Source organism: Lytechinus variegatus, chromosome 2 (genome assembly GCF_018143015.1).
Source record: "Lytechinus variegatus isolate NC3 chromosome 2, Lvar_3.0, whole genome shotgun sequence".
NCBI lineage: Eukaryota > Metazoa > Echinodermata > Echinoidea > Temnopleuroida > Toxopneustidae > Lytechinus > Lytechinus variegatus.
This window is the reverse complement of record NC_054741.1, coordinates 4,012,763-4,039,695: the sequence shown is the minus strand read 5'-3', so window position 1 is coordinate 4,039,695 and position 26,933 is coordinate 4,012,763. Positions and strand designations below refer to the sequence as shown.

Here is a 26,933-nt window from a genome sequence, read left to right as displayed (position 1 = left end):
GTATGAAACAAATAGATCCGGCCATGTGTTTTTTACTGATATGTAAATTGGGTGAATTATATGTAAATTGTGAATTATATGTAAATTATATATAATATTATTTATCTGAAAGCCAGATTGAAAAATTATTATCCCCCACTTTTTAAATTCATTATTTATTCGATCATCCCCTATACATGTCGTTTAAAATTTTTCAAGTATGGAAAAAGCGAAGAGAAAAAGAATCGGGGTAAATCTAACAAAGAAGAAAGAAAGGTGTAAAAGAGAGCACCCCTCCATCCTATATCATTGTATATTAACATGATTAAAGCCTTACGCCTCTACTCCCTGATCCAATTTGACTATTGCTCAATGGGGCAAATATTCAGCGATTATGGTTCTAACGATAATCAATATATAAGCCCATACGAAGCAATATGATATTTATAACTAAATCTAATTATACAAACATTGCACTTGGATTTGCATGATCATAATACCTAGAACTATACTCTATAAATTCTTTAGATTACTGTGAGGAACCAATCCAAATAAGAATGAAAATTTTGATGCATTAGATTTTATTTTCAGGCTATATAGATTGTTATTTAACACAATCTAATTATTGATTTTCAATATAACGCATATAGAGACGAAAACCAATAATCACGATTAGAGATGGAAAATCGGCAAGAATGCTAAAAAAATAAACTTAATTAATGATAAGGCAAAACAACTTTGTGAGGCAATCTAGATTCAGCCTTATTAGATGGTCCCTTCTGATATTCCAAGAATGAGTATGATAGTTTACTCTTGACTGTCAGTTTTCGTCTTTCATAGCTCCTTCAATTTCTTTTTCATCTCCGCTGGATACGAAATTAAGATTTTGGTTTGGAGATCCAGCTTTTTGATCGTCGACATTTGACGATTTTTCACCACTTCTTATCCTCCTGTCGTTGTATTGCAGCAACCTAAAAATAACAAAACAACAAATAAGAAATAAGACATTTTCAAAAATGGTACCAGAGCCTGGTTTTTATGCATTTCACCGGCTGTACATTGAACCCCTAAAATTTCCTTCAGTGGTACCTCAATTTATCAACAACAAAAACAGTAATTTTTTACATTCACTTTTAAACATTACCTGGAAACCTCAAGAAAAAACGCGTTGCAGAGCAATATCACTTAATAAAATATGATTTAGCTCAAGTTATGACTCAGTTAACCTTATAATTTTCCAGCATATGAAGATAGTACTGCTATCATTAATATTGCTATTATAATGATGTTTCATTTACATTTGATTTGATTTTATAACATACGTATAGAAAACATATTTATTCAGATTTGCACTTATGGTTAAGATAGGACTTAAGAATGATGGTGATTTCCATACTTGATTACCAGCAGTATGCAATACTTTTCTTATATAACTTTTTTTTTTAGCCGAGACTGATGATTTAATTTGACATTACCAGGGTCCGTCTGAAAATCTTAATGGTCCTACAGGCCAATCGTATTATTTTTTGGTGATGTAACCATGGGAGCTGTCATTAATAAGTTTTGTGGAAAAAGCATTTTGATTTTTTATCTTGGGCAAGGTGGAATTAAATCATATAGGAAGAAAAGAGCCACGGTGTCAACATGATCAATGGCTCTGAATAGAGTGATCCATCCGTATCTTTTTAAGTGTTTTTTATATTTATTTTTTTTTAATTTTACAATGTATTTCGTTGTGGTTTTAAGAGGTAACTAAAACCAAACCAAACACCTGCATATGCCGATGATATTTTTTAATTGTCACTATGTCCATTAACATATACTTACCCGTTCAGAAATATAGGAATCAGTAGAATAACTGCGGTCACGTATAAAGTGATTTGGGGATAGCCCGTCTTAATGGTGTAAGCGAAGAGTCCATTAATAACAAAAGGCGAACAGACACTCACGAGACTCGATAAAAGGGATAGCAGGGCAAAATACATTCCTAGAAAATATAAGAAGAGTGAATATCAAAACCTGGTCATGCATCTACAATTAATTTTGTATTCCGAATTGAAAACAAAAATGCTCAAACACCAAATCTGATCGTCCAAATCAGGTTCACTTGTCCCCCACAAAGCATGGAATTGCTACTCCATTTAATGATGTATTTTTCTTTTGAAATATTCTTCGAGTAGTACAGGAAAAAAGCCAAATGATTCAGATGAAAATAATGCTGTGATAAAATTCATTTAGCAAATATTTAAGAGCTCTAATCTTCGTATTTTGTAGTGACAAATCTTTGTTAATCCTACATTGGAAGATAAATTTGAGCCTTTCGATATGTTTGCTTGTTATGACATTTATTCTGGTTATACATGTATTCATCATTCTACCCATAAAATTATGACATGTTAAACAAATGTTGATATTTGAACATGTTTACGTTTTAGAATTAATTACCCCCTCTTGAAAAAAAATCTTTGAAAGTGAAAAAGAAAGGATCTGTTATGAGATATGGTTAGTTATACAGTGCGTATCAAAAAAAAGGTTTACACTTTGAAAAAGCCCTGGGAATTAAAAAATATACAACATGTGGGTAATTTTTTCACATATTATCTTGGGTTTGGGTCTCATCTATCCAATGAAAGTAAAAGTTTTGACAGAATGTTACACTTGAGTGAGCACTGTCCATTTTTGTAAAGCTCGCAGAAATCTGTTTGCGCAGAAATGCTTGTTTTCACGCTGTGCATGTAAAGGGGAAAGGGCGAAATCAAACTTGCCCTGCGAAACATTTCTCATCCATTTCCCTTGCACTTTTAGTCAATTGAAATAAAACGGTTCCATTCAAGCATTTTGTAACAATTTTGCCACCCAAATTGAAATTTCAACACCCAGTAACACAACTTTTACCCTTTTTATGCCAGCTGGATCTGAGGACATAACTGAATCTGAACAAAAGTTTATATCAGACATCTCCAGCATTTTTTTCACTAAGTTTGTATCATTTAAAGTGGGTTTACATTTCATTTTTCATTTAATACTTGTTTCTCCACACTTTTCCCAAGCTTGAAAATGATTAACAAAATGAAATTGAAGCCTAAGCCATTTTATGTAAATCACAGTTCAGTGTAAAGCAATTATCGTCATGATGGCCTCGGTGTGCGGGGAATGGGGTAAGGCGCAATGCACTCTTCGAAGTGTTTGGGGGCAAGGAAACAACTTTAAAAAGGTAAAAGATATCATCAAATCAATTTTACTAGCTAAATTCCACGTGTTCTTCATGATTAAGGTCTACTTTTATTCGCACAACAATTTCAAGTTCTGCGCAAATCATTTTTCACTAACTTTTCAAAAGTAAGTGGTGCTCACTCAAGCGGAAATATTTTTCGACAGTTATATCGTCATTTGCTTAAATGGATCTGTACCAATGTTAAAATGTGGAAAAATCTTCAGGATATTACAAATATATAATTTTACAGGATTTTTTCTAAGTGTAAACTTTTTTTGATACGCACTGTATAACAAGCATGCTACTGCAATGACGTTTGCTCGTTTTTAATACAGGAAATCAAACTTGAAATTGCTTCCTTCTGTCAACGTATAGCAACATTTATTTTGTCATTAAGAGCCATTACCTTCTTCATGTATTTATCAATATACTCAATTATTATTATTTTCCAACAGGTATCAAAAAAAAGAAACAAAGCAAAGTATTACGAACTAAATAGTTGAAAGCGTTTTACCATGCTCTTTCTTTCTGACTGTCTTAGATATAAGACCTTTACAGACAGGTGAAGCTGTTGTCCTGAAGAAGCTCACAGCTGTAGCTGAAAAAATACGTATTAGACAAGAGTAATTGAGTAACATGTAGGTTTCCGAAGTAATGTTGTTACAGTGAATAACACATGATAGTACTTAAGTCATATACACTCTAAAAATGAAGTGCTAATTTATCACTATACACGCTCTTTAAGAGCTAAATTAGCACTTCATTTTTTAGAGTGTACCCCTAAACATGTGATTTCAACAATATTAATAGTTTTCTCCGCCTTCTCCCTGACTGTTTAATTTATAGCTTAGGGTATTTCTGATCTACGAGTATTTGGTCTAATTCTCATATCGTCTAACAGTTAGGCTAACCCCAATTGCCGTTGGTCTACTCTTCACTTAGTCTATTAACAACTTGATTTATTTTCATTTGCTCTAATGCTCATGCAGTTGGTCTAATTGCCGCTCCGTCTATACTTACTATTTTTGTGCAAATCGTTGGTCCTTAAACAGTTCATCTAACCAGAATTAGCCAAGGGATTAAATGGCAATTAGACCACATGTTTATAGACAAACGAGTTGTAGACGAAGTAGGATTAGAATAATGAGTTTTCGCAAACTCTAGGCAGACACTTTTTACAACGCACCAATTCCTTTGCAAATGCAAGTCAAATCAAAATGTACTATACTGATAGGTTTTTGCCGACAGTTGGTGGATCTGGACAGCAGATCGTCCGAAAATTCGGGGCTGACGAAAAATACAAATATGTCATTTTTCCAGAGTCTGTTTTGATTCACTGATTTCTAACAAAGACTGTTTTGTCATTGAAGGGCTTTTGACGAAAGATTATCTGCGTTATAGAACCCATTTGCGAAGTAATTGCGAAAATGGGATGAGATAAATTGGAAAGAAGATAAATTGGTGTAGGCCAATTGGCAAGGCACATTCCACTTCACCCCTTATTCCAGTCACCCGCACCGTCCGGTGTATGGTGCTCAACTTCTCCCCATATTCGCCTAATTTTTAATGAATATTTTCATTAATATAGGGTATTTATATTGCGCACATATCCACCTTGTTAAGTGCTCAAGGTGCTCCTATTACCCGGCTAAACTAGGCGTTCACGGCGCACACAGCTTCTTGAGGAATTACTTCCTACCGGTACCCATTTACCTCACCTGGGTTGAGTGCAGCACATTATGGATAAGTTTCTTGCTGAAGGAAATTACGCCATGGCTTGGATTCGAACCCACGACCCTCATTAAAATATTCCATCAAACAACTTTGCTCTATAAATAAATTGTTTGATTTCTAATTTACCGTATTAGATGAACGATTCAAAAGAATTTTGTCCAAATATGTTTAAATATTCTCGTCAAGATCAGTAGTCGTATAGTTGATCACGCTCCCTGACTTTGGAGTTTTAACGTCCTCAAAGATGGAACACTGTATCGGAGAAACATGCACCGTATGATTATGTCTTTAGAGACCTAAAGATTGGAGAAACTTTCGCAGAAGCAATGTCTGGACCCGTGACATATAGCTTAGAAATTAATCGTACCCAATAATCAAGGCACAATACACATTTTTACGATTGTTCATAAGCGATAACCAATGCAATTAATCGCAGAAGTCAGCCCCACGTTCACTAAGCTTTCTCAGTTACGAAGCCCAGGTCAAACCTACCAATGACTGCCAGGTGAAGCGTTGTGGGTGCTAACGCAGACGTCAATATTTGAGCGATAAGAGATATCAACGAAAAATGAACGAGCCAGTACTCGGAAAAGCATCGAAGTAGTGGCCTCACTGTAACCGTTGCAACTATGAAGATAATTTTTATAAAAGCAAACAGAATGAAAATAAGGGTTAATCAAAATAAGGATGAAATAAAGCTGATATCCAAATCTGTACCGAAACGAAATGGTTTAAGTTTACTCCTGTGAGCTAACTTGCTTCATCTAATATGATAATAATAATGATGATAATAATACTTATAATGATAATCATAATAATAATAATAATAATAATAATGATAATAATAATAATGATAATAATATTAATGATAATAATAATGATAAAGATAATAATAATATCAACATGCTTATATAGCGCATATACTAATAACTGCCAAATGCTTCCCTATAATATGTGTGCTGTTTGAAGAAGACAGAAAATGCAAAGAAAAAAAAAGAAATTTGCTGGCAATCGTGGCACGAACTCATTTAAAATTCTTTTTGAATAAGTATGTTTTAATTCTAGCAGAATACTGGTTGGAAGAACTATTCAGATTTCCTTCCTGGACAATCGCTACTTTGGCAAGTTTTTGCACATTGAGCCATTGAGCTAAACCCTCAACATTGTCACCTCGGCCCAATCCCATTCTTCACATGCATCATGTGTATTTCTAAACCAATCATTTCCCTATATCTCCGGAGAAATTTTAAGGCTCTTTATTGAGGGTTAGGGCCACTTAGCTTGGAAACAAATTGACTTTTTACCCTAAATCTCGTGCCCATTTCACTTCTAAATCATAACCCTTTAGAAGACTGAAAACTCTATCAAAATGACTCCAGCACTCTATCAGGCCTTTCAAACAAGTCAATTATACCAGGACAATTACCATCAGATTCTATCATAAACTAATCTACAAATTTTCTCTGGGTAAATCATAGGCCTGCATGGGATGATTGCCCTGAATGACTTGTGGCTATAATGAGTCAAGGGTGCTTACCTACTGCTGGGAAAAGGGCAACGGCAGCATAATAGTACCCTACGACATCAGGTGTCCAGCAGAATGGTCTTCCAAGGCCGTAGATGACTATGACATCGTAAACACTCTCTACGACGAACATTATGAAGCAAATAATGGTCATCAGACACCACACATTGCGTCTCCCTTTCGATGCCTTCATTCCGAACACCCCTCTGAGGTTCTTAAAACTTTTGTGGAGAACTTTCTTGAAACTGAAATACTCACGATGCGATATCGTTTCCAGAAGAATCCCTGGACATATCGTATAAAAGAGGTTTATGACTGATAGTGCTACGGGTATGGCAAAACACACCGAATAGTTATCAAGGTACCTTACAAGAATACCTGCGAAGGCCTGACCGCTACCCCATCCAACATAAACTGCAAGTGATTGTAAAACCAGTCTCTGTGTGCGCGATTTACCGCTCGTGGAGTCTGCGATGTAGGCAGTACTTACAGTGGTTGCTGCAGATGTGTCACCGGTGATTCCTAACGTTATGGCAGCAAGCAAGGTTACAAAAAGTGGTAGGTCTATTAAAGAAACAAGCAAATAGATGAGAGACGCAATGAGATGGCCAATTGCTGAAAGTATGAGAATGGGTTTCCGACCAATGAAGTCCGAAGAAGCCACCAGAACTGAAGCAGTGAGAATTGGTAAGAAGGTTGAGATGCTTGATAACCACATAATCCAAAGGGCAGTCTCGGAGTTTATCTGGACTTCCAACGGATCTGTCACGTTCTGGAGCGAACAATTGCCTCCTTGTTGAGGAAGCAAGTTGTACCCATAGTCACTGGCCAGAGTCTCTTGGATATAGAGCGTCCGCAGTGTTACCAACATCCCCTGGATCGCTAGGAGAAGAAAGTTGATAGGTTCAGTCGCTATGCATCTGGCCTTGCTGATATCCTCTGCAGCATCCATTCTGATATCAAAATAAAACCAAAGAGTAAACAGAAATTTGAAAATATATATAGATCTGTAAATTATGCCCCAAACATCTCTTGTGATTGTTTATTATCATAAGGCGATGTAAATTAAAAAAAAATATTTAAAAAATATTCCGTTACTCACACATCACTTTTGTAAAACAGTCATCCTTCACCTTTCTATAACAGGCAGTAACACTCGATCTGTCAACAGGCTGAACAGATATTCCAATATCGATTTATGACAAGGTATCGCTATCGGGTCTATTTTATAAGGAACGAGTTATACGTAGCACTTGGTAACGGGAAGGATATGTTGAAGGAAAAGGTGGTTATAGATGACTGGACATAAGTGACCAGATCGCACTGACCAGGCCATGTTTCCCTTTATACGAACCAATCAATTTCCTTTTGGCAGCTGGTGGGTGTTTTATAAAGCTGTCTGTAAGATACGAATGACTACGCACGACTGGTCATCCTTTCTTATATGATATCCATATAGTAATGGATTAATGAACTAAGAACATGTACCAGTTATGCATGAAGTCGTGAATAATGTATTCATGTTCATTGTTGATTTTTACTCTAATCAAGTGATTTTTATGACATTCAAGAAAATAAATGTTTAGTTGAATTGAATAAAAATTGGCAAGAAGTTTTCTTGTTTTTCACTATTCGTGTAGAGTTAATATAGAATGGAGCTATAACACTGTATAATGATAACAAAGCATTCATATCATGCGAAATTATAATAATTCAACTTACTTGTTCATGGGATTCGTCACTTGAAACACCAAATAATTATAGACGGGTATTTCTTCTCCTCAACCCTGACAGTCATGTGTCAAGTCTTCGTTCTGTCCGCTAAAGACTCGCCGCATGTTTGATGCGGATGATAATACGCGCGCATGCAGAACCCAATCCTAATCCCAGACACAAATAAATCAAACACGACTTGCGAAGCCCCCATGAATCGACCAATCACCAATCATGTATATAGAGAAGGATGTCAGTCACGAGATTCATAGACAGTTATTATCCGACTTTGGTCTTTCATAGTTTCAAGTCTTATCTTTCCCCATTCTGCAGACAATACTGGCTAGCTCATAATAATATTTACTGAGCAAAACGCTGAAAATTTCTTCAAAAGTAAATAAATAAATAAATAACTATATTCATTAAATTCTAAAATTTTGCAATATATATTTTTAAAGCAAATGCATGCCGTCAAGAATATTCATTAGGAGGGCTGTTGATCTATGTCCCCACTTAGTCATTACTTACTATTTCATACTGTAAAAAAATGCGTGCATGACAATTTTTCTTTTTTAACAAGTGCACACCTAGTTACCAATAATGTATAGAGAGTTTTCATTTATTTGAAAGCAGGATAAAAGAGCATTGTAGATTAAAAGCCTTGCTCATGGGCATATGCCATATAAGAAATACAGGTTCAAAATTGAATCCCGAAAGGTTGATGCAAAATTAGCACCCTATGGGTTCAAAAATTGAACCCCTGATTCGAGGTTCAAAAATTCAACCCTGCGGTTGGGGTTCATTTTTGCACCCTGCGGGTTCAATACTGCACCCCTAAATTTTAAATTGAACCCCTAGGGGTGCAGTTTTGAACCCGCAGGGTGCAAAAATGAACCCCGACTGCAGGGTTCAATTTTTGAACCCATAGGGTGCTGATTTCGCATCAAACAATTTTAAACCTTTATTTCTTAGTGTGTAGGTGCCGCGGCCGGGGATCGATCCCCGGACATTTACGTATATCCGTATATCCAGACCACTCGGCAATTGTGGCATTGAACGATTGCCCGTTAAATCGGTTGTCAGTCCAAGTTTTGTCATACTTGGTGGACAAATATGAATGAATATAAAAAAAATAAGTGGAGATATGACATCATCAGCTTGCTCATTGCATAATCATAATAAATCACACTAAATCAAATCACTTTATTGCTAGTCTTCTTTGTTTCTTAAATCAATCGTATAATCACAGATTTATAGATTCTGCAGTCTTCATGGCCGCTGTGGCGTGATGAGCCAAAAAAAATGGGGGGGGGGGCTAGACATTCCTTTTCCCGTAATTTGACTTACATGAACTTGGTTAACCGATGTATCCAATATTCCATTTGATTTAGATCAATATGATTTCGTTTCCAATTATAGGAAAGATAGACATGGCAAGGGTGTTGCGTTATATGTTTCACATGTTCAATTACGAAATTCATAATTATTGATTTCTGTTTGTTTCTGTTTCTGTTTGTGGTAACTCCCGCAGGAACTCGACATGACAGCACTTTGCTGGTAAACGCCAAGCTGGTATATAACCAAATACCTATGAAACATTTTACGTCTAGGTAATCAGTCATAGTGGCTGACGTTATAGACGACAGATATCACTCTCGGGCCTTTTTATCAAAGTGGAGACAATGGCAAAGTTGGGATTCGAACTCACAACCTTGCGATTATGAGTCCAATGCTCTAACCACTGGACCACACGACCCGTGTGGTCATGATTTCGTCATGAATCTTGCATTCAATGCAAGATTCATGACGAAATCAATAATTATGAATGAATATGTAGAGTCACTTTTAATCGAAAGCAATGTCCCAAATAAAAAATAATAATTTTAGGTGTTATATGGACCACCAAATTCAAACCATAATGATTTTTTTTTATACTTTACCTTGCACGACTGGGTGTTTCGTAAGAGTTTGCTGACTGGTCGCCTAATTATAAATCATGTTACAATTAGTTTCTGCATATTTTCAATAGTAAATTGGATAAGCATATTCTAAAAGTAGAAGATAGACAAACTAACCATTAAAAAAATCACCCGGAATTCCTTGGATATCTTAAGCACTTTTGCGTTCAATAAAAAGAAAAAAATAACTTATATCTGTATATCATAACTAAAAACTTGAAGGTGCTCTAAACAGGCAAAAACTAAATACACCACATAATACTGTAGCCGAACCGACTTTCTTTCCTGGCGAACTGGTTCGTTTCGGCCGCATATAGGGGAAGGCGGGGTAAGTTGTGACAGTTTTTGCTTTTTGCATGTTAGAATTGATATGATTAATAATCTTGTCGAAATAAGTACCTTGCCTTGAAATTTAATTCTTCTGAAATATTTTCCACCTATATATAACTTTCTATCACCACACTGAAAGTCATCGTGACCTTTGAAAAAAACGATGTCAAATGGCTCAACTTGCCCCATATATGGGGTAAGTTGAGCCACAAAAACTATGTAGGCCTACAACCAGTTGCATGTGTAAAATCCGTTTTTTTCACTTCTGACTCTTTGCTCCTCAGTAACTTGGATTATTTCTTATGGAATCGAACAACCATGGTTGAAGAACCGTGCGTGATTTTCTCGTAATGGTAAGAAGACCATACACAGTATGCTTCTCACTCAATAAATCTCTTCTATCCAGTATAGCTCTTGCTATTCATTTCCAATATGTCAGTCATTTCTGTTTCTCCTGTACTTCGCCCATACCAGTATTTTCCGTAATTTCAGTACTCTCAGCCATTTTTTCAGTATTTTCAGTACTCTCAGCCATTTTTTCAGTATTTTCAGTACTCTCAGCCATTTTTTTCAGTATTTTTAGTAATTTACGTATCTCAATAATTTCAGTATTTTCCGTATATCAGTTTAATCTGTATTTTCCGTATCTCGGTACTTGAAGCATGTGTTTAGTATTCTAAATTCTTCTCATCAGTTCTTCCAACACTTCGTACTTCTGATTTATTTCCGATTCTTGATAGGTCTAAACTCCGTAACGACAATCAGAACACAGAACACTTAAGTTCTTATTACTTTGATTGATGCTGAGAAAATTATGCTCATCTCGTCTCTTGTAGTGAGCACGAAGCCCGTCTACGTCTAAAAATAATGGAGGCCGCTTGTTAGCCAGAAAACTTGGGACTTATTTTAAAAACCGTTAAACTCATAAAATAAATCTATCGAGAGACGGTGATGGTTAATGGCACTTTGTATTATACCCAAACAGCTAGTAAGAATCAAAAATACATTTTAAGACAATCATGCAGTTGTAAACACCTCTATTTCTCAGCAAATAGTGTTGAATAACATTTAAAAGAAAAGCTACGTAATCGATTACACACGATTACTGAATTTCCCTATGCAACTATATACATGGATTAAAAATTATTCTACGCTCTTCACCGTTTAGAAACCATGCTGAACATTAAATAAACCTTTCATTTTGTTATAATACTCTAATTGAGACAATACATTTGACGAAGAAAAGATAGTTCACAGATCAAATAATTCTATATAAGCGCGACATTCAAAATACATGGAAAGTTCTTAAACAGAAATTACAGAAACTCCAATGAAACTACTGATGCAAAATAATACCATATAATTAATTTCTTTAATTTATGAGCCTTTTTTCAAAGACACTCTACCCCACTCCAGCAGCACATCAGTGACCACTGGTGATGAATTTATTGTAGTGAGCAAAGAAATATTTATAACTAATTCTTTATATAAATGCCAATGAGCGAAGCGGGCCAGCAAAATAAATATGAAACAAATAATTAAAGCTTTCGTAGACTTTGTACGTATAAATGATATTATAATACCATAACCTGCATAACGAACTCTGGTTGGTACATTGAAATATGTATTTCAAAAACAAGTTTAGAAACACGTTTCTAACTATGATTGAAATATTTATTCGATTTCGAACAATTCTCCCACCCAAGTAGTACGCCAGTGTTATCCATAATTAAAATTTAATGAATATCTTGAGCACTGATCTGTGGTTTCTATGGGTTTGTTTGGATATCCATTGTCTGCTCGATCATATTCCGGAGTTTGTATACAAAATAAAAATGACGATTATGTCGCAAAATTACAATGAAGCTTCATAATAGATCCTTACATCCAGGATGTCCTGCGAAAAGATCAGAATGTCCTTTTTTCCTGCCTCACGCAGCGGAATAACTTTTGCAGGAATCGTGTTATTTTCACTGAGGAGATAAAAAGGGGTGGGGGGGGGGGGGAGACCGGAGTGTCAATATTGATAGCAGAAATCGGAATATCAAAGCGGACATTTCTTGAATGATTTCTGTATGTTTTTCATCTTTTGAATATCATAGCCTGTGAGATACTTTGGAAAAATGTGTTTGACAATGCAATAACATCTTTTGAATATCATAGCCTGTGAGATACTTTGGAAAAATGTGTTTGACAATGCAATAACATTGCTATATACCGAGACGCTTTCCAACCCTCCACCCACTTTACATAACCGATAAACATGATAAATGAATCTACAAAATTAGAAACAAAAATTATGTTGAACATGTTCGAAGTCTGTTACTGCAACTATGGGAATATGATTATGAACTTCATCAATTTTGATCATGTCAACTTCTAGTTGAATAAGCCTATTATCTTTTCTCCATTATGAAATTTCTATGCTATGTACAGGTAATTACAATTATTCAAATCTTAAAAATCTGACTCTGACGATTATTTTCACCTGTATTGATGGTGAAAAAAATGTTAAACATGTATATGAGTGGCGAAATCATGAGACTTTTAATCCCTGGGGGAGGCCCTCTCCCATAGGCAGCTATACAAAATTAGAAATTGGGGAGAAGGGGGGGGGGCGACCCCACCACCTATGGCAACTTGCACATGTAACTTGAAGTTATCGGTTTTAATTTCCATTCAGTGATTTTATATCTATCACGTCAACAGTGATCTGATAATCTTGTTTTATTAATTATAAGCTACTTAATTTTTTTTATTAATAATCATTTCTTTGAACTGTTGAAAGTAAAATAACTTTTGTTAGAGACTTGACAAAAAATGAAATATAAATTTACCAGAATATGGCCGGATCCTCTTCAGTTTGTATTTTGGATGCACCATTGCGTAATACACCGGGATGGCAACGAAAGCGAGGATGAGTGCGATGCAGTTCCTAAGGGGGTTGGCATATAACGACATCGAAGCAATGAACAAGAGTGCCGCCATGTAAACGAATGCGATCACAAGCGGGACCTGTGTAGCAATCACGATAAGGAGTGGGATATCATTGAAATAGTAAAGATTGGAGATATATCATGTTCAATAAAAACACAGCATAAATGATTATGTTGACGCTTCTTAATCGAGAGATGTACGTATATTTCACAACTCACTTATTAAAACAATCATGCTCTAAGATTCTTACTTTATAGGGTCGGGGCATGTCAGGGTACTTCCATCGATAGTAAGGCACGATAGCGATAGTGACCGTTTCAAACACGACATCTATAAACCCAAGGTATTCGACCAGGACAATGATATCGTCTTCGACGAGGAAGATGAGTGCGATCACACAAGATACTACAGCAGGAAGAGGCGTGTTACGTGAGATGGACACCATGGATAAGATCTCGGGGAGATGACCTTCTCGGGCCGATGAAAACCTTGTCCTGATAAAGAAAATAGAAAAAAAAATTATACAACATACTAAGCATTAAAAAGCACAACGTCCCCCCCCCAATCTGATATTGGTACATTTTAGCAAGGAGCTTGAAGCTCCTTGATTTTAGCTATTTATTTATAACTGCTATGCACAAATCGGATAAAATTACATCATTCCAATTTCCCTAATAAGGTGTTTACCTTTTTGCTCAATCACTGTTATTTTCGTTTTTTTTTTACTCAGTGATGCACAGAATTGCTCAACCACTACTATTTTCGCATTTTTATTTAAATTCAGTAATGCACAGAATATTGGAACAATGACCAGACACCCCACCCATTCAGTAGTGGAACCAGGCGGGGCGCAAGAGACACATGCACGCCCCTCTATAAGTAGATAATTTGCCATTCATCATACTACATCAATATAACTCAATTAGACAAGGGTTTGGGGGTTTTCATTCATTTTTTTCGAAAAAAATATATGCTTTTATATAGAGCCAGAGTAGTATAGTGTGCATTATTGGATTGACTATAATTCCGACGGCTTGTCTGTTCCAATTGAGGCAAAATTAGATTAAGATTAACCAAGGGAGTATTTAACGTTCTTCTTTTCATGAAATTTAATTTTTGTACGATTGCTTTGAATTATCATTATTTTTATCATTTGTGTGTGTCGTTACTGCTTAGAATCTTTTCCTCAGTCGATGATCTTTCACATCCCACAACATGAAATTTAACAAAGTCTAAATAAACTCAAATCGTTCGTGCGCCATCTATCGTTATATGAAATCGCAAACGGTGGACGGGGAGGGATATGAATGCGAGTAAGAGGTATCCCCCTCTTTACCAAGGGAAAAAACGGATAAGAATTGCTTATAATTGACGCCCCATTCAAGGTTAGCAAAATGTGTACTTTTTATATGGTTGAATAACCTTTCTTCTCCTTAAGCCATAATTTGTGTTTTTATGACCCCCTCTGATATAAATGAATACTGTATCATAATGATTTGTATTGTTCTTATTTACAGTGGAAATGAATTTGAAATTTAATGTAGTTTATTTATTGATTCTATTTTTAATTTTCAAATTTTACAGGAGTAAAATGTCGACTCTGTTTTGGAATTGATTGCCGTTTATCCTATTGAATTCTCGAATAGAGGATCGTCGACCAATTTTACTTCAATCAATGGCTGACCGTTTTTTTTTTGTCGACAAGAACAAAATTTTAGGGGTGAATATGACCCTCATCCCCAGGGTGGAGGCCCTGATTGCCGACAAATATCGGTACCGATTACCGATGTCTGGCAACATAATGAGCTTTGAAAGCATTCTTCATTTCCCTTAAATAGGGACGCACCATTGGATATTCAGGGGGAGGGGCTGGAAAATTTTCAACAACCCCCCGCAAAAAATGGGTTGCTATACGAGCAAAAAAAAAGAAAAGTCGATTCAACATCAGAGTAAAAAAAAACTTGGTCCACTGACAAAATTCTGAATGAGGCAAAAAAAAAACTTGTCTCAATGGACTGAGAAAGAAAAAAAATTACTAAAGAAGGGGGGGGGGTATTGCAACAACCCAAATTTCCAGCCCCCCCCCCTGGGTATTTAATGGTGCGCGTAACCTAGTCACATTTTCTTTCGTCACACCCAGAAGCATTCCCCCCCCCCCCCATCCTGAAGCGACGGCCCTCCCCATTCCTCCAAAAGCAGCCCTTGATTTTACCTTGATGATTTATAAATGCCGGTGTTGGTGCTGCCCAATGAAGACATCGCAACAAAAACCCAGATCATCCAAGACCATCTGATTCCAAGGGAGTGGATGCTGTAATCCTGAAACGAAATGGGGGAAGGTTTGTCGTTAAAGTGAACATTTATTTCGAAAGTATATGGTAGTAAGGCATCGCAAGATAAATAGTTCAGAAGTTGTTGATTTCAGTAACTTCGGATGCGAAAATAGAGGGTAAACAGGTTGCAGAAAAAATAGTGTCCAAATCAATGAGTTTGCCTCTTTGTAGTTCTTTATTGTATCTATCGACCTTGACATCGAGGTCAAATATGTGGACTTGTCCTTGGCTTTAGACTGTCATTAACATTGACATTGTCCTTGATCTTAAATTGGCCTTGTCACATTGCCTGAGCTTGAGTATTGTCGAGTAACATGACTGTTTCCATTTGAGCTTGTGCAATTTAGTTTTAAAGGGAAGTAATGGCTATCGTCTAACTCGTGATTCACCCCCCAAAAAAAAAAAAAACATGCATAAATTAAAGAAAAAAATCATGAAGAAGAAACAAAACATAAAACGGAGAGAGGAGAACAAAATGAAAGACTAAAACGAAGAAATGGAAAATACTTAATTAAAAGGGACAGCGACAGTATTCTGATAGGGGACAGTTATATAAGTGACGTCATTTAGTAGAATAGTACCGAAACTTATTTGTTTTTATCCGTTGCTGTTCATTTTTCCTATCCACTTCTTAAAATAATATACCGGGGACAGTGGCCACATTCTTAAAACAAAATCAAATTGACTAGACCAGTAGTCAGCTGGGTGCAACTGATATGACAATCACTGATTATCACATTTCTGACATATATTCTACTAGTAAGAAAAAACTCAGTTTTGGTAAAAATACTAGAAAATAGTTCAATATGACTAGAATAACAGTTGTAGCCCGTTGGCCCAATTAACTAGTCATTTTGTTACTGATTTGTTTTAAGAGTGCTGCCCATTCTCATTTATAAAGGATAAATCTCTTACCGCTGCCACCGCATCGGATGCAAGAATCTCATTTGGCGAGAGAAGCGTTAGGTAAGCGACGTTGGTCATGAGGTACACTACCGTGATCAACGACATCGATATGACGATGCTCAGTGGAATATTCCTGGATTATGAAAAGTACAATAATAGCTGCAGATGAATTGTAGTAGGTTTTAGTGTTTACTGTTGATACTTTGTCAAAAAAATCTACTTTTGACAAGAACGCCGCTTTCATAACTAACGCTCCGACTGTGCTTTTTGTAATTAACCTCCATTTTCCCGTTGTTCTTTTCTTCCTTTACTCCTTCTTTTTGTCCCTTATTTCCCTTCTCCATTTCAATTCCTTTGCTTCTCTTTCACTCCCATTTCTGCCATTTCTTTTATATCCTCTCTCTATCCATTCTCCTTTAAGAAATACAACCCGAAACATTCATGGACATGAATGTTGCTTTACCTGGATACGCAGTTTACTGCCAGGATGAAAAACAACAAATTTATCGCGTTGCTTCTCCGAAAGTGCAATTTCAAGAATTGTTTTCATTCAATTCACTTCAATTTAATTCAAAATTATTTTACTTTTTCAAAGATGAACAATTCCATATTATAAAATACAAAGTAATGAGTGGGAATATGACATCATCAGCTTGTTAATTACATATTCATGAAGAAATACATGTACATAATTGTTTCGACGAAATCTTTAAAAATTCGAGGTTGATGAAATTTTCAGTATTGTAATTTTCTGATTGTAATTTATCTGTGTAATCATAATATTTCAAATATTGAGTACCCTTCAATCTGAAAAACCCGTTGGACGGTGAATACTTACCGTGCAGGTCTCTTTACTTCTTCTGTGATTGTGGTGACAACACTCCTGAAAAAAGGAGAAAGTATAAAATCAATTAATGACCCCTTGCGGTAGTCACCCTCCATCTATAATTGTATATAATATATGAGGTGAGGTGACAATGACGATGGTCAAATGATGACGGTCACGTTGTGGGGATAATAATAGTGGTGATGATTTTTCTTATCATTATCTGATGGTGATGGGTATCAACTAGAAAATGACTATGGGCCTAATCGATAAGGTTGGTAACTAATCTACTACCGTGACTAATCCTACTACCGTGACTAACCTACTACCGTGACTCATCCTACTACCGTGACGAACCTACCACTGTGACTAACCTCCTAATATCGTAATTAATCTACTACCGTGACTTATCTACTACAGTGACCAATCCTACTACCGTGACTAATCTACTGCCTTGACTAATCCTACTACCGTGACTAATCCTACTACCTTGTAATCATATACTACCGTGACAAACCTACTACTGTGACTAACTACTACCGTCATTAATCTACTACCGTGACTAACCTACTACCATGACTCATCTTACTACCGTGACTAACCTATTACCGTGACTAACTACTACCGTCATTAATCTACTACCGTGACTAACCTACTACCATGACTCATCCTACTACCGTGACTAACCTACTACTATGATTCATCCTACTACCGTAACTAACCTACTACCGTGACTAACCTACTACCGTACCTAATCTACTACCGTGACTAATCCTACTACTACTACATCTGCTTCTGTACTTTGATAAATATGCCTGCATCATCAATTATTCAACAACAAAACGCTTAAACTGACGAGAGGGTGGAAGAGCGTATGAATCAACATTGATATTTTTACTATAAAGCAACTGTAGCTATAGAGTGCACAATAAAAAATTCACGTTTAGTCCATCTAACATAATTGTATTTTAATTGCAAGACATTTCAAAGCCAAGGGATGCGTTTGAACTATTTGTAGGCTTAAGATAAGATTTTCCCAAAGCTCGACCCCAAATTCATGCTTGGTAAATATCTCACCGTATATTAAATATTTGATCTCATGATGGCTAACCACTAGCGTATAACGGGGGTAGACTGCCCCCTGACGAGTCACAACTCATGCAGGGGACGTATCCCTGTCCCCCCCCCCGTGATGAGTCACAACTGATCCAGGGGACTCCCCCCCCCCCCTTGAGAAGCAAAATTAATAATTTGTAATGTGAAAATGTAATGAAAACAGACTTGTGCCCCCTCTTTTGAACCTGGACATTTTTTTTTGCTTGTCAATTTTTTTTCTGGTAAGAATTCCTAGATTTTTGGTTGAAGACCTTTTTTGCCTCCAAAAAAATTGCCCCCCTTTTGGAAAATCCTAGGTACGCCTGTGTGGCTGGCTTTAATGCAATGATTCAAACCGAAAAAAATCAATAGAATTCAATAGGGAGGTTTAGTAGAGCCGAATATGTTAGCTCTTTGTCAATCATTCTCATATTTCTCCTGATTATTCCATTCTAACCCTTTGAAGCAATTCAACTATATAAAACATAACAAAGAAAGGCACAGGAAGGAGATCTGGATATATCTATTGTAAACTGACATGCTAAAGTTATAGAAAAATATACCGTGGTGCTCAAAAGGAAGTGAACCCTACAAGAAAATGAAGATATTTAGCCGAGTGTTCAAATTCTGTCATGCTTTATATATTTAATTGTGAAGTCAGGTGATAAATATGACCATTAATAAAGTTTGTTTCTCTTGCCTCGTCGAACATTGTTGTCTACATTCAACACTCAAAACGAAGGAGTGAATTCGTGGTGGGGTTCATTAACTTCTTTTATCACGATTGTACCTTTCAATCCGTAGTAGTTCCATGGTATCATATTATCGTTATAATTATGTAGGTAGTGGCATAATGAGTCAAAATCTTTGAGGGTTTCAGGCGTACAGGGAAAATGTTCTTAATACTCGCGGGAATAGGAAGCAAGTCGATATTTGTCGAGATGTGATAAGAAAAAATGCGATAAAAATGTGAAATAAACGACAAGTGCCTTTTAAAAAATTCTATGTATAGAAGAAAAAAAGATGTGTGACATTAATGTTGTCATGGATATATCATTCCGATAAAGGCTCGCTTAAAGGGCGATAAGAGATATTGATGACCTCAACTAAGTCGATTTATAGACGTATTATTGTTGAATCAAATAGAAAACCGTATTTTGCATCGTGTAATGATAAACTCATATAACTTGTTATAACTGGTGAATAAAATATTCATCCATCAATCAGCATTACATATCATGATCATGATGATCATGATCACCATCATTATCGTTATCATCATTATCATCATCACCATCACCATCATCATCATAATCATCATCATCATCATCATCACTAACAACTACAGCATAATTACCATGAGAGTTGACAAAGAAAATTCATTATTTCCTACCATCCGTTGTAAGCCCATAACCCCGACAGAAGCCCAGTTGGTAGGAGAGACGGATCGTATGAGGCCAAGCTGAAAGGCTCCCGAAAATTTGAAGTATAACCTGCATTACGAAAACGAAGTAACACCAAAATAAACTGTTACGTACGATAACAATTCACCTTCAAACAAGTGCTAATTATTCAGAAAATAATGTATGATTTCCCGTCAATTATAGAATATAATTTAATGTCTCATCCCAAGCGCCTATTGACTTAAGCCAATCATAATAGGCTGTCTGGAATCTGGAATATAAAAAAGAGGCCCCGATCGAAATTCTATTCCAATGTTGTGTTTATGACGAAATTTATGGTTTATGAATACATAATGTCTGAGAACGATTTGAAGGAAATCATGTAAAAGTAATCGATACTAGTAATGATAGTATCAAAAGATAATATTGAGCTTTACTCTGCGATACAGACTGAAAGGGTCCATCTGTAAAATAACTGGAATAGCGTTGTCAGGAATGGAAAGGGGCGGGGTTTGGGGAAACTGAACCTCCTACTTCCAATGACCAAGAACCAAAGAGAAGCAAGGGAGAAAGGGAAGAGACCACAATGAGAAAGGAACAAAAAGAAACCGCAATATTATTTTGTGGTTATAATTTCAAAATCTATCAAAAGTTAAATTTTCACTTTAAATATGCCAAAAAAATTTGCTAGCTTGATTAAAATAAATTCTTCTCATCAAAATCTTTGGCTTCTACGCCACTGTGAAAACAGTTCAATTTGTTCGTTATGTACAAGAATTCAATTGCCGTATTATGATCGACGTTACATCGAGTTGGAAATCCAGGTCAAATTCGTGGCCAAATGAAAAAGTTTCGTTTGCGATGGGGGGAAAAAGGTATTCAACTATAGGACATGATCGATTGGTAGCTCAAACGAAACTTCTTTCATTTTGGGATATGATTGTATTCACGACGAGTGAAAATCAGGGTTTGATGTAAATATCCATCTTGTAATGAAATATTGGTACAAATTTGAGACATACTCTCAAACACCGTCCCAGTTGCCACTGGGGAGTAGGGAGAATGGTCAATTGTTACATCAGAGAAAGATTCCCACAATAGCTATTGAAACTTGGTGCACCTCGACTTAAAGAAAAATATTTTCCTAAGTGTTATTAGGCATACCTGGTATGAAATGTCTCTTTTTCTTAAAGTCGTTCGTCGGTGTTTACAGACTACATGATTTCATCTACACTTTGACTGACGATAACCCTTTTCAACTATAGGAAAACGTGCAAAGTATGTATTCTTTTCCACCTCATTCCGGCGTAATAATAAGCCAGTTCGTAGTTCCTTTCTGCTCATGATCAAAAGATTCTACGCATGATCAGAGGAAGGTCATTTGTACTATAAAGTGACGTGGTGGTTTAAAATCTAATGAGATAAGCATCAACTTTTATTTCTTGATTATTCATATATTCTTTTGAATAGTGGTATTCATTTACATCCACAAAAAAAAACTATGCGTCCACGAACGACTGGTATTTCACAGTTTGCCAAGTACATTGTGCAACATGCTATGATATGCATTCAAAGTAGGAATGCAACAAATACCTCCATAAAGTGTTCATTTGTGTGCTACTCTAGTCACCTGGTCTATTCAATTTCTTCATCCTGCTATGTAAGGCAAGCTTACGCAATATCTTGCTTTGAAATCTGCCTATCATAATGAAAGAAATGAAAGGTCATTTGACCAAAATTGTCCATGAAGTAACTACGAACTGGTCTATTCAGACTGTGATAAGTGACTTTCCTATAGAGAAAATAATTTTAAATTTGTACCTTTTGACAGGTTGTACATCCCGGTTACGATAATGATGGCGAGTCCAACAAACTTTGTTACACTTAGTACCCCAGCCAGTCTGGATGCTAAACGAGCACTGATACAATTCACTGCCAGAACGAAGACTGAAACAAAACAAAAATGTTTTGGATATTTTGCTTCTTTCAACGATGAGAAGTTAACATGTTATTTAATACAGCATTATTTTATATATATCATGCGTTTCATGATATGACATTTCCCATTGACATAATATATGAATGAGGTTATATTACAACGTGTCTTTTCAAAAATAAAACTGATCAGAAGTCATTGCTTCTCGTTGTCATGCATTCGTAGAGATCCTTACAGTTCATAATGTTTTAAAGATGTGTAAAATCCCAAAACAATCTTAACAAAACACTCTTAAAATTAAATCTTGCAGGACTACATTGGGTCAAAACCTGGATCTACTAATCCACCTCATCAAAGTTTGTACCTATAGTTACACAGCCGACACCGGCCGGACCAACAAACGATATCAGCATGTTTTTCAATGACGTGACACCCACTCGGTTCAGAGACAGTTCCGTTGGAGTGGCTGTAGTAGCACTGTTTTCGCAACAACTTCACAGACGCTTCCTGGAACGTAGATAATCTATTGTCAAAAATGACAATGACGTCCGTTTCGACGGTCAGTGAACCTAAACAGCAGTTTTGTCTGTGACTCTGGATAAAATCATAAACGACATATTTGTGATTTTTCGTCAGCTCTGAATTATCGGACAAAACTGTTGTTCAGATTTACCGACCCTCGACAAAGACTTCGTGGTAGACTTGCATTTTCAATGTATTTTCTGCGTTGTATATAGGAGTCATTCCGCGTAATTGAGTAAAAACTGGCTATTGTCTTGGATTCAAGCGAACAATACCAAACTTGTATAGACCTACAAAAAGGGACGGAAGATTCGTATTGATAGTAATTATTCTATCGCAGGGCAATTTGATTCTTAAAGAAGATTTGGGACGTGCACGGTATAGCTGACTCACGGAGGAAGAACACGCTGAGGAATTTCAAAGACACGACGGGCACTTCCTCGCACTGGAAAAAGGGCGTCAGCAGGTAATTTGAGATGGTGGAGATTGCTACAGCTGCTCCACACGGCATGATGACGGTTTCGAGCGCCCAGAGCCTGATAAAAGCCACCAGGGGTCCCCAGGCCTGGAGGATGAAGGTGAAGTCCCCACCAGACTTCTTCATGATGACAGCTAGTTCGGCCATTGTGAGGGCGCCACACGTCTGAATGATGGCGCATGCTATCCATAGGATGAAGGATAGGCCTACGGATCCTCCCGCACCACGAAGGACACCGGTCGGAGAGATGAAGATCCCAGTGCCAATGACAAGACCAACCTGTTTTAACAAGAAAATTAATCGTTCAAAATATGCGGCCACCTCTTATTATGATTTACAGCAACTAATCATATTATTCCATGAACACAGACTATATATAATTATTAAAAGCAAAAATTAATCCCATATTGTATTCAGATTTTACATTAGAGTCTGAAGACAAACAGATTATCTACTATTTCACATGAATTTGAGATTGTTTTCTGTTCTCTATGCATATCAAGTTTGTTGCTTCTTCAACAGGTGCATGTGTACTTGATGGGAATTTAACAAACATTTCTCAAAATCATTCTTCCATTACCTTATGTTTGAAAGTAAAATCCTATAGGTTACTGCTGCCAGTCACAAATTAAAATATCCTATTCTTAACTTTACAAATTTTTCTTCATTCATCTAGTGAGATGATCAACTATCTACTACTCACAAAATGACAGATGCAACCAAAAATTCCAAGGTGACGAGGTATGGCGACTTTGTCCTTGCATTCATCTTTGCTATCTCCGGCACCTTTATCATTACTGGCAAGAATTTTCATAGAAAAACAATACTCATCAGACATCTGAACGGTCATAAGGATTTGACATTATCGTTATTTACTGAAGCATTTGAAGACTTGAGGAGTTCATGATTAAGAATATAATTATACAGGCACACGTTCAGAGAATTCCATGTTAGTGGTTTCCATGGCAACGTGTGTATAGGCCTATGTCATTCTGATTATAGTTCCACCGAGTTTTGACTTTAGATGTTATCTTCAAACAGCCATTTCAAAGAAGCTATGCCGTCCGGATTTTCCACTTATTATACGGCCAGTCGGTGTATTGATGTAACATCATTCGGCCTAATATGCCAAATGTCAAATATATCAAGTTGTCATTAGATAGGTCCATGATTAGACTAACTGCATGTAGACTAAAATTTATGGTGATAGACCAACTGAAGTTAAACAAACCAACAATGGACCTAAATTATTGTGTACACCGTATTGGTATAAAACAAATTTGGTTTTATTGATAGACGAAATGGCATTTAGACCAAATAATGATGGACCCAATCGGTATAAGATCTAATGGCCCTAAGACGAATCGACTGTAGACCAAATAGAAATCAAACCAAATAACACTGAGACCAAGTAATAATTGGATAAAAAGATGACTAGACCAACTGAGTATTATACCAACTGATATTAGACCAAACGATGTTATAGACCAGTTATTGTATGTAATAGGCTGATGATGATAAACATTTCCAGATGATAGCCTCTTTGAAATGGTTGTTTGAGGTTAAATATTTAATAATTTAAGCATTAAGTTAAATGAAACTGTGATGATATTGTACGGGAAACCTATAACACTATATGCCAGGAATTTGATTTTGACCAATGTATCTCTCAAACAAATCATATCAAATAAGAGAATGGTCGTTTTGACTACTCGGTGCGTAAATTAATGAACGTTCATCTTTTCTTGATCTTTGCCCCGCCCCAAATCCGAAGACTGGATCGAAGCCAAAGAAAAACAGCGATTTCTCCGGGAAAAGCTAGGGCGTATACGGGCTTAGGGTAAGACGAATGAATAAATATTAGTAATTTTAAGTTAGAATTAAAGCAAACTTTGAAAAATAAATAAATCTAAATAGCGAGCTCATTTCTCCAAAGTGTAAATTGCTTGGTTTTGAGCCACATGAAACTGATCATGACGCTAAAACAGTAATTATTTCTCGTCAAATGAAATTGACCATGAAAGTTTTTTTTTAATGACCTTCGTTTTATTCCGTTAAAGGGCATTAAATGAGTCACTTACCGGTATTCCATATCGAGAGTAATATGCTGCTGATGGTCGTGATGTTATTGGAATGTCGTAGTCACAATCCGAGAACACTGTGAATGGTCAGGAAAAATCAGCTCGAGTCCGTACGTTACACTTTAGTCGTAATCAAATGTTAGGCTTCGGTGATTTCAGTGATCATTCAGTCCACGATGAGTAATTCGAGGGTCATGAGGGTAAAAAAAAAGAAAAAGAAAACGTGTGTTTTGTTTCATTCTCATGCCACATTGATTAATAACATGTTCAATAATTGTATGGATTTGATTGTAAAGAGTGGTATATTGATTGCAGATATATCAGACCATCTACCTATATTTACCCTCACTCAAAGAAATACTAAATTATGCAAAGTTTCATGTGACCGTGTTCGTTGATAATCTAAAAAACATTATTCCGAGTTTCAGAATCACTTAAGTAAAATATCCTGGGAGTAATACGTATGGTCGTAGTGAATTCCTTCAAACAAGCCTTAGAATGACCCTCTTCAGGTCTGAATTTCCTAAATTTTCACCTCGCGCTTCGCGCTCGCAATATTTGATAAATGAGATGGGTATGATAATCATGATTACAATGACTACAAAAAGTGCCTTTTATAAGTGGGTTGAATTTATGTAGAAGCAATGTGGTAATTTGTTTGCTATCATTGCTGAATAAAAAAAAAACTTCAGTGATACCATCTTAAAACCACGTGCACATGCTTACTGTTGTCTGTTTGGCCAATGGTAACAATTGTTTTTGGGGAAAATAGCAAAGAAATCTTAAACATGTTCAAAAAAATTTGCGACAAGAAAAACTGCTGCAGCAACGAAAACTGTTTACGAACTCCCCTGCAACCTTTCACAAACTTTTTGTTATATTTTACGAACCCCTGCGAAACATCAAATTCGCTAAGTTCGCAAGCATTCATCGCTCATTCACGACTTTTCTAAAACACTTTCCCGCTAAAATCCAGGTGTGTGAGTGATTAAAAATAAAGAAGAGCCGAAAAAAGCTGAAGACTGATAAGAAGAAAGTTGGGTGCTCGTCCTCAGAGATCAACTATGCATGAAAAGAAAATATGTGATGAATGAATATTTATGCAATATCAACTAGAACCAAGATTTCAGCTTTGGAAGAATGATGGTTCGGCAACAATAGTCTCGTGAATGCCTCGTGCATCTACCTATTTTAATTGGAACTTATTTTATGTGTACCCAGAATAGATGAATAGGGCCAGGCCATGCAGGTTGTATCGTGACTTTTAAGCTTGAATAACATGTTTGCACCGTACCCAGCAAACCTTTAGGGTTTTGTGAATAAAACTGTGACTTACTCTCTACGTTACAAAGCCGATTTTGTTTACCTGCAAAGCAGATTGGGGGCACGGGAACGTGAAAATGCTACAAATCAGTGTCAGATCTAAATATCACATTTTCACGTTTTTGTGTGTGCGTTCACAGAAAAGGTCGTGGGAAGAACCCACCCACTTTTTCAACCCCTTGTCAGTGATAGAACATTTACACTGTAAAAAAAATATTGAGTAAAGTTTTTACCACAACTACTTTATGTGTCCAACCAATTAGGGGCAGTATTTTACCCAATGCGGAAAGCCGGGAAGCATATTGTCATATAAGGTTAAAAATAAGCAGCAATTACGTTGAATGGGCAAAATATGCATCACACTAAATAAAAATGCCCAAAAGAAATTCCCAATGTTGGTTGGACACATAATTACCCTCATGGAGCATTTTACCCAATATTTTTTGAAGTGTGGAATGGTAAATAGGGTTCTGCAACTCAAGTTTGAAGGGTAGTAGACTGTAAAAACTGTGGTGTTAAAACTGACACCAATCGGTGTTAATAGAGGACCACACCATGAGGTGTTAAAATCACACCCTAAAGATTGAACCTAACACAAAAAAGTGTAAATGTAACAACCAAAGGTGTTGTAATAACACCT

At 36.3% G+C, this 26,933-nt stretch overlaps 2 protein-coding genes across 2 annotated transcripts; both read right to left on the bottom strand.

The window, feature by feature from the left end:
• Window positions 1–799: 799 nt before the first annotated feature.
• Window positions 800–8,275, bottom strand: LOC121409340 (proton-coupled folate transporter-like). The gene is made up of 6 exons (XM_041601276.1): window positions 8,175–8,275; window positions 6,465–7,405; window positions 5,420–5,554; window positions 3,708–3,791; window positions 1,807–1,966; window positions 800–950 (listed from the first exon to the last, which is right to left on the bottom strand). Exons 1-6 carry the CDS (start codon window positions 8,180–8,182, stop codon window positions 800–802), a joined length of 1,479 nt encoding a protein of 492 aa, XP_041457210.1. The 5' UTR covers window positions 8,183–8,275.
• A 3,117-nt stretch (window positions 8,276–11,392) lies between these two features.
• On the bottom strand, window positions 11,393–25,145 carry LOC121409369 (cystine/glutamate transporter-like). Its single transcript, XM_041601305.1, has 11 exons — window positions 24,971–25,145; window positions 23,593–23,686; window positions 22,805–23,168; window positions 21,775–21,900; window positions 19,944–20,043; window positions 17,468–17,512; window positions 16,639–16,762; window positions 15,603–15,709; window positions 13,641–13,884; window positions 13,291–13,468; window positions 11,393–12,426 (listed from the first exon to the last, which is right to left on the bottom strand). Exons 1-11 carry the CDS (start codon window positions 24,979–24,981, stop codon window positions 12,362–12,364), a joined length of 1,458 nt encoding a protein of 485 aa, XP_041457239.1. The 5' UTR covers window positions 24,982–25,145; the 3' UTR covers window positions 11,393–12,361.
• Between the last annotated feature and the right edge of the window lie 1,788 nt (window positions 25,146–26,933).

What these genes read in the sequence shown, in the direction of transcription:
- LOC121409340 (XM_041601276.1), bottom strand. An exon ending in TGCCCTTTTCCCAGCAGTAG is followed by an intron (nt 5,555 to 6,464) that starts GTAAGCACCCTT and finishes TTATCTTCATAG; the next exon opens with TTGCAACGGTTACAGTGAGG. An exon ending in AGTCAGAAAGAAAGAGCATG is followed by an intron (nt 1,967 to 3,707) that starts GTAAAACGCTTT and finishes TATATTTTCTAG; the next exon opens with GAATGTATTTTGCCCTGCTA.
- LOC121409369 (XM_041601305.1), bottom strand. An exon ending in ACATGCCCCGACCCTATAAA is followed by an intron (nt 13,469 to 13,640) that starts GTAAGAATCTTA and finishes ATTGCTACACAG; the next exon opens with GTCCCGCTTGTGATCGCATT. An exon ending in GAGGATCCGGCCATATTCTG is followed by an intron (nt 12,427 to 13,290) that starts GTAAATTTATAT and finishes TTATCTCCTCAG; the next exon opens with TGAAAATAACACGATTCCTG.